This window comes from Strix aluco, chromosome 2, assembly GCF_031877795.1.
Source record: "Strix aluco isolate bStrAlu1 chromosome 2, bStrAlu1.hap1, whole genome shotgun sequence".
NCBI lineage: Eukaryota > Metazoa > Chordata > Aves > Strigiformes > Strigidae > Strix > Strix aluco.
Genome location: NC_133932.1, coordinates 49,424,326 through 49,439,411, shown reverse-complemented (window position 1 = coordinate 49,439,411; position 15,086 = coordinate 49,424,326). Strand labels below are relative to the sequence as shown.

The window sequence follows — 15,086 nt, the reverse complement described above, 5'->3', positions numbered from 1 at the left end:
GAGCTGCGCATTCAAGCAAAAACAAGAACGAACACTGACAGCTCCATTCCCATCCATCTACTAGACAGGAACTCACAGATGCTTCATTATATACCTCCTGCTGGCACTGATGAGACAGAAGATTTGTATAGAAAGGAGGGGCAGACTCAGACAAAACACAAGAGTCATTGTAATTGTTCTCATTCGTAAACATCATGCTACTTCAAGCTTTTCCTCACTGTTAAAAAATACAGGCATTGTCAAGAGCATCTCAAGAACCTTTCACAGATTGTACAAATGTCACATACATGAGTTTAAAGAAGATAGGAGGCGAGAAAAAAACAGTACTATTTTGTGTAACTGGAATTTTATTTTATATATAAATAACAACAAGAGACTGAAGAATTTTGAGATTTGCTACTAGCAATGCTGATCCTGCAATGGGACAAGCGTGGGCAGACGTGAGTCCCGCCGCAAAACTGAGGACAATGTCTCAAGACTGACCTAAAATACATAGTGTCCTTTCACAGATTTCATACCAGCAGTCCAAGCAGCCTTTCAAGTCAGTCTTTCCTGAGGCAGAAGGCAGATTAGTCACATTCAAAATCAAAATGGATTCAGATGTTTCTCCTCTTTTTCTTGGGAAATTGTTGCTCGTATCTATATTTTTGTATTCACCTATAGCCAAAGAAAGGGGACAGAGGATATGGGGGAGAGAGAAAGAGGGAGAAAGCAGAATTACAATATCATAGGCTTTTTCTTTCCATTGTCGAAGTGTAATTCAAACATTTTTTCTTTTTTTTTTTTTTTTTAATGTGGCAAGTTGATCACTCTATTTGAGGAGCATAATACCAATTTACTTCTAAGTAAAGATATTTAACTCTTCACATTACTGACATTAGAGCACTAAGTATGATGTCTACTCTAGAGAACTTGATTCCTATAGCTGAACTGTATGGAAATATAAAAAAAGAAACAACACTTCACAGTCACAAAGCACCAACTGGAATCTTGTGTAATAAACCAACTTTCTCAAAAAGAATTATTTTTAAATTCCCATCAAATGCATTTTTTCCTAATCTCACTTACTCTGGTGTAAAGCTGGGATAATTTAATGCAAAGAAATGGAATTACATAAATACAGAACCTGAAAAGAGTGAAAATGACATATGTTATCTTCATGGAAAAACACAAAGCCATGTCACTTCCGTGCAACTCTTCAGCACAACAGCTGGATAAAATTAAAGCTTGCTTCTCCCACAATGGGATGTGGTTTGAGCTGTAGTTTGCATATAATTATTGATGACAAACATACTATAATAAAGGAGGTGCAATGCTGCTGGTTTTTGGAATGGAGACATATGTTACTGTCTCCAACCCAAAGTGATTTTTGTCCTTGGCTGACCATTCACAATTCAGAGACCTGTGCTGTGGCAAACTGTTGAGGAAAATGAGATTGTCTTTATTTTAGTAACCATATTCAACTAGGAATATTGCCAACAGTTGAAAATACAGTGGGACTTTCAGGACTGATCTCTTTCAGAATAAACAAACATATCTTTTCAAAGGTAACAGCAGCATTCTCCAGCCTTTGGGATCACCCAAATCCAACAAAGCATCTGGACTTGGGTATGGAGTTAAATAACTGGATTCAATTTCAAGCAGAAGTAACAAATCACCACCCCCGCAGAACAGCTGAAAATTGATACTGAATTGAACTTTCACCATCTGGTTGCTCTCAGTCAAAAAATCTAGCAGTTCCATCTATGTATCTCCTCCAGAAACAACATGTGGCAAAGAAAGTAGATTTCAAAACCAGCAGCACCCAGGTACTCTAAGCACCTGAGCACTTATCTTCACTCTTTAAAAAACCACAGAAGAACATCCATGACAGCAACTGTTAGTGAGGTTTTCCTCAAAATTTATTTACACAGCATAAGTATATTTATGATTAAAATCCTGAAGACAAAGGGTCTGGACACCAAATTTAGTATAAGTCTTCCTGACAGCTTTTGTTCCTTTCCTTCCACCACTCCACCCCCACCAACTCCCCACAAAAAGATAATGTGCCTTAAGTAAAAAGCCTTAACATTTCAAAAAGTGAGCAAAGACCTACCAGAAATTATATTTGCGTAGTATGAAATGCTAAGAGAAAATATAAATTATTTATGGATTTCTGTTTCTAATGAACCTTGGTATTTGTACAGTGTCCCACATACATAAACAAAAGTTGAATTTTCCTGGATTTTTATCATTTAGTAGTTCTGTCCTAATTCACAGTAAGCACAACATTTTAGTGAATTTTAGAGCAGCTTTGCTTCCTCTTGGTTCTCCTGGGTATCTTTACTCAAAAAAACACCTGTTCTTCCTATTTTTTTAATTTTTATTTTGCATGGCTATTTTATAAAATACTTGGAAAACGTGTATTCTTAAAGATTTTATATTCATATGTCTGAAGGAAAAACTAATGTACTCATTAAATCAGCCACTGAACATACCTTTTTGCCCTTGTGAGAGTTAGCTATAGCAATTAAAAACACATTAAGGAAAACATAACATTAGAAGCTGGTTTTGCTTTTAAAGCTGACCATGTAACAGTGGAACGCTGTTGCTCAGCAGATGTGTGCGTTCCATCACATCTGCAAACATCTGTGACTGATGAAGATGCATGGAAGAAAAAAATTGATGCAGTTTTCTAAATCCAGACTATTTACACAGTTGGCAGTTAGGAAAAAAGAGAATTTTTCTGGTAAATGGAACACTGCATACAAAAATAATGAGGAGTCCCTACAATGCTAGGATCACTTTCTGATGAAAAATAAGCCTTTAACATAATGTAAAAATAATACAGGGCAAAGATAAGCAACTAGAAAACATGTTCAGAAGAGACAACCTTTATCAACTGATAACATAGCAGACATTATCTGATATTTTTGTACTAAATAACGTCCAGTTACATTATCATTAGCAATAATAAGCCTCAAATACAGAGCAATTTTTGTGCTATGAAACTGAACCATCTTAAAGTTGAGAGGGTGTTTTTGTGTGGCTTTTCTAGAAACTGTAACAACCACAGGACTTGCTTGAGTTTAGAAAGCAGCCCAGTGGCCAAGTCAGAAACAGAACTGGCATTTCAACTCGAGCTTCTGGCTCATAGAACTGGAAAATGCTGCCTCCATTTCCTCTACCATTCATTCCCAACTGATGAAGTACATCTCATTAGGGAGGTGCATCAACATGAAAGGTCAGGCACATTGTGGACTGTTACATGCTGTAAGATAACACTGTATGCTGGCACTGAGAAATCTTTACAGAAAAGATATCAGCAGGGAAAAGGTTTCTTTCCCTGCCTTCATACCTGCACAAGTGTGACAAAGGAGGTTTTAGGTATGGGAAGCAGAAATGGGGAGAAGGAAAAACCAACTAACAACCAATAATACATTAAAACAAAGCATTGCTAAATTAACCCAGAACCCTTGGCAGAAACATATATTTACTTGCTATGCTCTAAAGATGAAGAATTTAGTTAACTTAAATAGTGTTAAGGAACACGCATATTCTTAACAAATGTTACAACAAATAAAATTATTACCCGTCTTCCCCTCTTCATCAGTATGAAGAAAATAACTACAAGTCAAACTTGCAAATATTCAGCTTTTCCAGGTTATTTTGCTGCTGTAGCCACATACTATTACCACTCTTTACCTGTTTCACGCCAAGTGATCTGGTGTTCTACTTCTGGACTCGCTCTTCATTTGAAGCAGCATGGATTTCCAGGGGCTTGTTACCATCTGCATCACCCTTGCAGAGGGAAAAATATGCACAAAATTTCAACTGAGGTAATCCATGATTAATGTTTTTGCCAGAATAGAAACCCTCTTCAAAAGCTGAAACCAAAAAATTCTTGCAAAATCACGTGGTTGATGAGACTAATTCAGTATAATATACTCAAATATGATCTTCTCCCAAACAGTTTCTAGATTTACATCTTCCTGCAGTTAGCTGAGCAATTAAAGGTTTTGAAAGAACAAGTAGTTCAACAGAAATGCTTTAATTGACTCATTTTGCCTGCACTAATAACAGAGGATGAATTCCCACAGAGTAGTTGCTATTTTGCATTCTCTAAATTCTGTGTGGATTTATACAATAGGTCTCTTTTAATACATATCCTTTGAGAGAGTGTTCTCACACTCTCCCCAAAATAAATGATAGCAATCAAAGAACGGAGGGAGGCTTGTTAGAGTGTCTGGTCTATCTACTTGCCAAGTATGCTATAATGAACAGGCATTTGACTATAGTTTTAAATAGATATCAACAAAACATACTTAAAGGGCCACACACAGCTATGGGACTGAAGCACATGGCATACAAGGACAGACTGAGATGGGGGTCTGTTCAGTCTGGAGAAGACCAGACAAAGGGGGAACCTAATTGCTATCCACAGTTCCTTAATGGGCATTTACATATTTGGAAGAGCTATGCATCTCAGAGGTTCACACCAAAAGTACAGGGAGTAAAGGACATGAGCATGGCAAATTTCTATTAGATCTAAAATAAATGTATTGCACCACTGATCAAGCACTGGAGCAGGTTTTCCTGAGAACTTTTTGAATCTCCATCCTTGGAAATATTCAGCACTTGACAGCACAAGGCCTGAGCCAACGAATCTAACTTCAAAGCTGTCTGTTTTGAACAAGGCGTTGGATGAATTGATCAGTGGTGGCATCCAGCCTTAATTATTCTTAAAATTCTACACATGAAAATTAAATGGCATTTTCTTTTTCTTCTAAAAAAGATATTTTTACCAATACAACTTAAATGTGATGGAAAATATGAAAAAAAAAAAGAAGCCGGAAGAGACTGGAAGACAAACATTTCACAGGATGGGTCAAATTTATGTCCCAGCACAAATTAAATGTTATGCGCAAGGCATCAAGTCTGTGAGACCCTGCATATACTGTGCTGAAGATAGGGACTCCATACATCAAGATTCAATTAAGATAATTCTTAAGTTTCTTATTCAAAATATGCCTAGCAAGAACTTTAAAATGTAATTCTTTCTTTCAAAAGCCCATTCTGTTTTGATCACTATGCTGGATATTTCATAGTATAGGAAATCACATCTACAAACCACACCCATTTCAAAATAATGATCTACTCTGTAATTTTCCTGTACAGGAACTTGTAAATTATTACATTTTACTACAATTTATAATGAATAATCTGACTCATGATGCTTCATCTCAGGGATTACTCAATCCTGAACAAATGAACTAAAAATAAGTTGTTCACAGAGAGTTCTATGTTTTTCCACTTGCTTGTTTTAACTTGTAAAATCAAATACCATCTAGATAAGCTTTTTTTTTTGTCCTGAAAGAGGTAAAAATCCCCACAGCAACACACACACAAATGTACAGGAAAACAGGGGTCTTGCTCAGTTCCTTTGTTTCTGTGAGCTCAGTAGACCTCATCACAGGGCTTGTCTTCACTTATTAAGCCCGAGTTATTTAATTCGAGCCAATCCGCTGCTAAACTGTCATTCCTCACACAAACTCATTTGCTGAATTAGCAATTAAGAAGTTCATTTAACTCTGGCCACTGTACGTGCCCACTACATAGTGAGCCTGAGTGAGACTGATCAAGCAGTAACATGGGTAGCCAGAAAAGGACATCCTTTGAGCTGGCACAGGAAAAACACAGCTAATTTTGCAACAAAGTGTCAAAGTCCTCTAGTCACACTACAAACCAGATCAGAAGCAAGACACATGTTTAGATCAATGACCCAGAAGACAGACCTCCCCTGTGCCATGATGCCCTCTCATAATTAGAAGCAGGCACATGATCAAGACGGTTTTTCTACTTTCTGGCTCCACGCAACCACTCCAGTGGCCAGAGGAGTTCACGCATCAGAGCTCTATCCCACAGCTGAAGGGGAAGTATTTTCCATTCTTATGCTTCTGACAGTCTCAACCAAAAGGTGACTGATAAGAAATCTCTGTAACACATTCATTAGTGAAGTGTTCAGTACATTAGGATTCCACGTGGTTAAAAAAAAAATTAAAAATAATTTGAAGTTGAAAATAATATTGGAACTAAGGGGACTGTACACAATGCTATTTGTAAGGTTTCAACACAAGTGATTAAAAAATACCCCAACTTAGCTCTCAATATCTAACAGAGATACACTGAGACCTAAATTTTAAACAACTTAAGCCACAATGATTTCTCTGAAAATTTTCCTTCCATACTGAGAAAAATGCCCAAAAGCAACCTAGCCTAATGTAAAAAAACCCTGAAGGTATGGTGGCTTTTTTCTCACATTACAGCCTAGCCAGATGCAGAAGTTAGTTTCTGTTGCTACCTCTGAAAAAAGTCTTATAGATGGCCAGACCCTTTTACACTGGCACCTAACCTCAGAGACTAACTCCAAAGGTAGGTATTAATCTCTCTCATGCTTATGGAAAATTCTTGAAAGGTAGAGTGTGGCCACCAGAAAAAAAAACAATGGCTCATCTGGGCTCAGAAATTAATAATTTACCTTTTCTTCTGTCCTCTTCTCTTTGCAATGTATTGCTTAGAATGAAGAGAACATCACTGGTTTACTTTATTCATCCTCCACCAGTCAATCAATAACTTATTCTCCTTCTTTTATTTTCAGTTGAGCTTGAACTTAACTCTCTCAGAAATACGTAGCACTTTTACAAATCTTACTCTAAATTGCCCTTAAAAAGCTCAACTTTTTGCAGAATAGATTCTGTCTTTCCCACCTCTAACACATTCAAATTCACTGCTACCCATACTAAGGATTCAATTAAAAAGAATAATTTTTACAAGTTTTACTCTGTTGTTCTTACTACCAAGCAACAAAAGGAGAGCATATGACAGGGAACAGTATTTCCTGTCAGAAGTAGATGTTTATCTTTCAGTTCAGATGACCAAACTTTTGCTTGTCTGTTCAGAAACTACCAAAGACAATTCTTACAAGCACTTGCTGTAGAAAGGAGCTCTCTCAGCTGTTTCTGTTTTAAATGATACTCAAAACACAAGTGACTTAAAAACTCTCCTCTTAAAACACAATTCAAGGTTTGCTAGTCACAATCTGTGATGCTGAAGGTAAGGTTCCCCAGTCAACACACTGACACAACTTCCACCAGAGCTTTCAGGTGAGGAAAGTTCAGGTCCATAATTTCCTTGATGCTTGTTCTGAGCAAGCACAAGAAACCAGCACCCAAAGCTGAGCAGTCTTTGCACTTGGAAGCAAAGCTAGCCTGGTGACTTGGAAGTCACCAGCTAGCACTTCAGAAAATACCCAGAGATAGTAATATAGAGATTTTTAATATTTATATATTTTTATGTGTGTAATACATATATATCTATAGGTTAAAAATATATTTTCTAATATTGTAAGTCACAGATGGTGTCTATCAACAGACCAGGCAGGAGTGAAAATCAAACAACGTCACAAGAGTGTGTCTCAATCTCTGAAGCTATTTTAATCAAATGACAGACAGAAAAAAAAAATTAAAAAAAAAAAATCAGTTTTCTGTAAGACCTTATTACTGATTGGATCAAAGTAGGAAAGAGCACACACTTGAAGAAAGGAACAAGACCTGAAGAGAAGGGTGTTTTTAGAGCTCTAGTGCTGTTCTGTTTTTTCACATTTTGGCCACTTCAGGAAAAACAACAGGTGTCCAACTCAGTGTCAGGGAAGAGAGAGAATCCAGAATAGCAGAAAATACAGCAAAAGTCTCTGAGTGGTATAAATACAAGACAAAGCGAGAACTAACTGTTTTTCTGTGTGTTTCAGTACGTATTAGCTCACTTGTTGGAACAAAACCTGGGTTTAAGTGACTTGGTGCCATAACACCACAAGACAAAGACAAAGTCATTATAGTATGAGAGCTAACAACCCTACAGCACAATAAACCAGTACAAATTATGGAAGTATCGAAACCAGCAGCAGAAGAGGAAGGGCAAAAAGGCTGCACTTCATGAAAATAAACATCAAATGAGCTGACAAACAGGACCCGACTGTTAGAAGCTTACAGGTAGTATGTATTGAACTGTAGCTCTGAAATACTAATTTTTAAGCAGTTTTCTGTAAATAACTTATAATCCTTTGTATGGAAAACCACAGTCCTTAAATTTATGCTGCTGCACAAAATCCTCAAGCTGCTCATCCATCCCTCTGACCTAAGGACAGGTATTAAAACTGATAAACTCAGCCAGTATTAAACAGCTTGCTGTGGGGAAAAAAAAAAAGCTGCAATTCACTGGCTTAACAGTTCAATTAGTTCAACACTAAGGCAAAAAGTGAAGAAGAAAATAAATGTAGAAAAAGATCTTGCATGAACTACAATAACATTGGGCAGAGCAGAGGGACCAGTTACTCACAAAGACTAGCTGAAAGCAATGCAGGGTATTAGCCCTGGTAATTGCAAAACCCCAGTAATGAAAGTTTGGTGCTGCCTAAGGCTACTCAAAAGGCTTTCAAACACACCATTCTAAACAATTGCATAAAGGCGTAAGCTTCTCTACAAATTTTGCACACTAAGTTCAAGATAAACAAGGTTTCAGGGACATGATCCATTTCGCTATCACGTCCCCTGAAGATTTACAACCTGGTAATATAAATGTTAATACTAATTCCACTGATTTTTGTGGAATTACTTCTTGTGAGTAAACATCACTCAAGCAAGCAGAAGATTTTCAGAAGATAAAAAGCCTTAAAATATACCTGGTGACCCAATAAGATGGTTACATTTCTTCTACTATCTTCTCTACCAGGGGGAAGTAGAAAAGTTGTCCACTTTATATTGAAATAAAGTATAAAGAAGCTGAATAACTACTCCTGCTGCTCCTTATTAGGAAAATGTTTCATCCTTTTGGAAATAAAGAATGTGAGCACGGGTTTTTATTTATGGTACTTGTGTAGTTTTAGCAAAGGGCTTTCATCCTGACATCCTGAAGAGCTGGTTCCTCCAACAAGCCAGCTTCAGGATACCAGAATGCTACACTGTAAACAGCACATTCAAAACCTTATTAGACTGACTTGCTGTATGGAGGGGCTCCAGGCACAGTGTTTTGAAATGTAGCAGCAGAAAGTCCTGGAATTCATCTTCCTTGGCAGAACTTAGATTTCAGTTGATATGACCTCAATTTGGCACAGGTTTTTGTTTCATAAAACCTTCAGAAAATCAACATACCACATCTATTTTAATGACATACTGCTGCACAAACATGACACTATGCACAGCTGTGGTACCTATGACTATCAAACAAATTATGAGCAACGTAACAAATTAACACAAGCCGAGAAGAGCCACCCATATATTGCTTGACTATTTGCAAGAATCCTTTGTGTAGCAACAGGAAAATGCTAGAGTAAATGTCACAAAACCAAAAAACATCATGTTTTACTCTGGCATGGTTTCACAAAATGAGTTACATCTGCTGTAACAACGTCTCAAAAACAACATTTATATTTGCCTTAACTAGTTAAGGAATCTAGCTGCCTAGTGGACAGTAAGAAATAAATACACAAAACCAACCCAATTCTTTCACAGGGCTGTCAAATTAAGACAGAAGTCCCAGAACCTATCCCAGAATGCTTTGCCAACTTTAGTACATGATAGTTAAAAGTATTTATTTTCTTCCATGACACTTCTGTTAGCAGTAAAAGCTCCAATAAAAATGTAACTTAAGCAGAAATTATTTTGCTGGAAAAGTTGATACTGATTTGGTGGATCTAATAATCTGTATGTATAAAAAGTACTTTTTTTGCACCAGTAAAACCACACAGCATTAAAGACAGACTGAAAGTTTTTCTAGGTTAGACTTCACCTCTCATCTCATGTTAGGGACATACCAGTGCTTATATGTATAAAAAAAATTTTAAATAAGAGGTTTTCATTATTATTTGTGACTGACCACATCCTGATAGAACATCACAACATTGTCTTAAAAAAAAAAAAACACAGAACAACAAAAAAACAAACCTGCCCCTACCTCCCCAAACTCTCAACTATGTATTTTACTTCACCAACACAGACGGAAGGAATTTTCAGAGCAGACTGCTTCCATCAGAAATACTTTTCAGTCCACATTCGAGGGACTTCAAAAGCATGCGACACTTTACAACTGCTGTTCAGCTTCTCTAGACACCAGGGAGACAATACCCTCTCTTTAAAAGTTTCAGAGGACAAAGAAACAATGAGGCTGTGTGCTCCAGGGGTAAGCAATCACTGAACGTCTGAAACGCAAGCAGTTTCATCAAGTGCGTAGTGCTTCTTCATTTGAGTCACAGAATTTTTGTATCTTGCCTAATCCATCACGTTAAATGGCAAGTTAACGCTAACGATCTGAACAATTAGATGAAATTTAAGTCAAAACCATCCAATGGCATTTCGCTCCTTTGTGCAAATAACATATTTTGGCAACTAAGGGGTGTGATTTAAAGATTCTGCAAGGAGGAAGAGAAAGAAGTGTGTTTACTTAGTGGTCTCTGCGATTTTGCATGTCGTTTGTTTTTCTGCTGAGGTAGCAAGTGCTTGAATAAGCCTTATAATAAGATGAAAGCTTCAAAAGTTTTTGCCTTCCAATAACAACCACGTGTTTCCTTTTGAAAGCCTGGGACACAATAAAATAAAAAGCTCAGCTAATTTTTACTGATGCTGTCAGTTTGTCTTTCTAAAATGTTTTAATGTTGCCTATTTTTTTGAGATATTTTTGACAGCTTAGGTTTTAGGAAAGGTACAGTGCGATTGATTAACTTGTGTTTATTCAAAGAGCTATACAAGTGCATTTACTGAAGTGCCTAGGGTCAATACAGGATGAGTATCCACTGATGAAAGTCTCCAGTCTCATAAGACTCAGCAACTGACAGGATACGTGAGCACTGCTCTAATCCAGCTTGTTTGGACCTAGTCCCACACCTACACAGGGAACTCAGTCCCATACCTGCATTCTATTCAAGTGCAATTGACTCTCCAAAACAACTCCCTCTCAGTGGCCCTTAAATCTTCGGCCTCTGGGTTGAAAATACCATGTTCTGGTCAGATAGGACTTCTGGTTTACAACCATCCAGAAGCTATACATCATTGTCAACCTAGTATGAGCTGTTACCAGTTGTGTGCTCTGGCTCTATCAGGAGGTCTGCAGCAGAAAATCAAGACTTTCTGCTGGTTCAAAGCTGTTTTCTAATCACCTGTTAGTTTTGCCAGGCTACATTAAACTGAAATAAGAGATGGGAAGCAGTCTACAGCTACGGCAGCAGTTCATATCAACAGAACAAGCATAGTTACTTAGAAATCAGGAATTAAAGACACAGTGACTTTAGAAGTTAATTTTGAACCACAGAAGCTTTATGTTATGCACCTGAACTTTTATTTCTTTAAGCAGCAGTTAAAATTCTCTAAAAATCTTACAGGCTCTCCCTGGCACCCATTTAATCAATTCACACAGTCCTCTGGTATCTTACACTCTGCTTCACTGAGCCATCTAAATATATTTGCTAGAAGTCAGTTTGCTTATCTGTATCAGAGTGGTACAACTACAAAGACAGCTTGCTCCTGTGGGGTAACAGAAATGTCTAGTAGATAAAAAACAAAAACATCATTAAGATACTTAAATCCAGAAGCTTCAAGCAGGTTCTAAATTATGCTCAAGACATTACATAATGTAATGATTCATTAAAACAAGTTCTCATTTCTTCACAAGTCAGTGCTAATCTTTAATATCATTAACCAATCATACAAACTTGGTAGCATTTTGTAGAGTGCAAAATGCATCTTGAAGCAGCAAAATAGAATTTTCTTCTTTATGATTTTTGGGCTGGGGGAATATTTATGAATATTTGCTCTAACATAATGATGTCACTGTTACTGCTCTATTGGACATTACTATCCAGTCATAACACCTAGCAATTTGTAGAAGCAAGCAATTATAGATATATAAAACTAAAATCCTACAATTCACTACAGTTTTGTATTATGCTTGACCAACTCTACAAAGTTTAAGTACTATGTCCAGTTCTGGGTTGCCCAGTATAAGAGAGACATGGACATTCTAGAGTCCAGCAAAGGGCCACAAAGATGATGAAGGGAGCATCTCTCCTATGAGGACAGGCTGAGAGAGCTGGGACTGTTCAGCCTGGAGAAGGGAAAGCTCAGGGGGAATCTCATCAGTGTGTATAAATACCTGAAGGGAAGGTGCACAGAGTACAGAGCCAGGCTCATTTCAGTGGTGCTCAGTGACAGGACTAGAGGCAATGGGTACACACTGAAACACAGGAGGGTCCCTCTGAACATCAGGAAACACTTTTTTTACTGTGAGGTTGACCAAGCCCTGGCACAGGTTGCCCAGAGAGGTTGTGGAGTCTCCATCCTTGGAGATATTCAAAAGCTGCCTGGACACGGTCCTGGACAACTGGCTCTAAGTGGCCCCACCTGAGCAAGGGGTTGGACCAGATGACCTCCAGAGGTCCCTTCCAACCTCAACCATCCTGTGGTTTTATAGAAAAATATAATACACATTATATATATATAGTCCATACAGTATATTATACTCTACTTGGCAGAGTACCATGAGATAAAGCCCTGGAGGGAAGAGGGGCCCAAGAAAGCTGGTTAATATTAAAGGATCACCTCCTCCAAGCTCAGGAGTGATGCATACCGACAAAGAGGAAACTAGGTAAACCAGAAGGCCTGAATGGATGAACAAGGAGGTTCTGGACAAGCTCAAACACAAAAAGGGAGCCTACAGAGAGTCAAAGCGAGGACAGGTAGCCTGGGAAAAATACAGAGAAACTCTTCAAGCAGCCAGGGATCAGGTTAGGAAGGCCAAAGCCCTAACAGAATTAAATTTGGCCAGGGACATCAAGGGCAACAAGAAAAACTTCTACAGGTAGATCAGCGGTAGAAGGAAGACCAGGGAAAATGTGGGCCCTCTCCAGAAGGGAACAGGGGACTTGGTTACCCACGATATGGAAAAGGCTGAGGTACTCAACGAATTTTTTGCTTCAATCTTCACTGGCAAGTGCTCCAGCCACACTGCCCAAGACACAGAAGGCAAAGGCAGGGACTAGGAGAATAAAGAACTGCCCAGTGTAGGAGAAGATCAGATCTGAGGAACGTGAAGGTGCACAAGTCCATGGGACCTGATGAGATGCATCTGCAGGTCCTGAAGGAACTGGCAGGTGAAGTGGCTAAGCCACTATCCATTATATTTGAGAATTTGTGGCAGGCTGGTAAACTTCCTGCTGAATGGAAAAGGAGAAACATAACTCCATTTTTAAAAAGGGAAAAAGGAAGGCTTGGAGAATTACAGGCCAGTCGGTCTCACCTCTGTGCCTGCCAAGATCACGGAGTGGATCCTCCTGGAAACTGTGCTAAGGCACCTGGAAAATAAGGAGGTGATTGGTGACAGCCAACATGGCTTCACTAAGGGCAAACTGTGCCTGACAAATTTGGTGGCCTTCTACGATGGGGTTACAGTGCTGGCAGATAAGGGAAGAGCAACTGATATCATCTACCTGGACTTGTGCAAAGCTTTGGACACTGTCCCACGCGACATCCTTGTCCCTAAATTGGAGACGTGGATTTGACAAATGGACCTCTCTGTGGATAAGGAATTGGCTGGATGGTCACACTCCAAGTCGCAGCCAACAGCTCAGTGTCCAAGTGGAGAGTGGTGATGAGTGGTGTTCCTCAGGGGTCAGTGTTGGGACCAGCGCTGTTTAACCTCTTCATTGGTGACATGGACAGTGTGACTGAGTGCACCCTCAGCAAGTTTGCCGACAACACCAAGCTGTGTGGTGCAGTCAACACGCTGGAGGGAAGGGACCTGGACAGGCTTGAGAGGTGGGACCATGCAAACCTCATGAAGTTCAACAAGGCCAAGTGCAAGGTCCTGAACATGGGTTGGGGCAGTCCCAAGCAGAAACACAGGCTGGGCAGTGAGTGGGTTGAGAGCAGCCCTGTGGAGAAGGACTTGGGGGTAGCAGTGGATAGAAAACTCAGTGTGAGCCAGCAATGTGCGCTCACAGCCCAAAACGCCAACCATATCCTGGGCTGCATCAAGAGAAGTGTGGCCAGCAGGTCAAGGGAGGTGATTCTCCCCCTCTACTCCACTCTTGTGAGACCCCATCTGGAGTGCTGTGTTTAGCTCTGGGGCCCCCAACATAAGAAGGACATGGACCTGTTGGAGCAAATCCAGAGGAGGCCATGAAGATGATCAGGGGGCTGGAGCACCTCCCTTAGGAGGACAGGCTGAGAGTTGAGGCTGTTTAGTCTGGAGAAGAGAAGGCTCTGGTGAGACCTTATAGCGGCCTTACAGTACTTAAAGGGACTCTCTATCAGGGAGTGTAGTGATAGGTCAAATGGTAACAGTTTTAAACTGAAAGAGGGGAGATTTAGATTAAACATAAGGAAGAAATTCTTTACTGGGAGGGTGGTGAGACACCGGAACAGGCTGCCCAGAGAAGTTGTGGCTGCCCCCTCCCTGGAAGTGTTCAAGGTCAGGTTGGACGGGGCTTTGAGCAACCTGGGCTAGTGGAAGGTGTCCCTGTCCATGGCAGGGGGGTTGGAACCAGATGATCTTTAAGGTCCCTCCCAACCCAAACCATTCTGTGATTCTATATAGATAAAAAAATCTAACATAAAGTGTTAATATACACTACTTTAACACACACAGACATATAATCAAATAGTTAGATACCAATACAAACACTAACTCAAAACCAAGGATAAATTCATTCATGTACACTGAATAATATGACTTAAATACAGCACAACTACTTCAATGACTGTAAGTCAACTATGGAAGAGCACACTTTCCGAGATACTGAGATTTCAAGTAACTAAAGGCACACATGTCTTAAAATGGTGGTATTGTATAAGCACGGACCACAGGAGTGCTGGGAAAAAAGGCTTCCTTTCTCTGGTGAAGTACACAACGAAATCCTACTGTATCACTGATGCTCTGTAGGGGGAATAAGGAAAACTGCTCCATTCTAAAACTAGAGCATGCAGACATTCACTCAGTTGTATTAGCAACATCAATTAAAAAATACTGTTTTAAAGAAACCTCAGTGCTTGTCAAACTAGAAG

The 15,086-nt window shown here is 39.2% G+C and overlaps 1 protein-coding gene across 2 annotated transcripts in view; it reads right to left on the bottom strand.

Annotated features, from left to right (window-relative positions):
* Window positions 1–329: 329 nt before the first annotated feature.
* Window positions 330–15,086, bottom strand: part of APOO (apolipoprotein O) — a 35,069-nt gene continuing 20,312 nt past the window's right edge. For both annotated transcript variants that reach the window (XM_074814642.1, XM_074814643.1), the window contains exons 8-9: window positions 3,685–3,780; window positions 330–657 (exon numbers count right to left, since the gene is read on the bottom strand). In XM_074814642.1, the coding sequence (XP_074670743.1) occupies window positions 3,712–3,780 (69 nt within the window). In that variant the 3' untranslated portion in view covers window positions 330–657; window positions 3,685–3,711. The remainder of the gene's footprint in view (window positions 658–3,684; window positions 3,781–15,086) is intronic.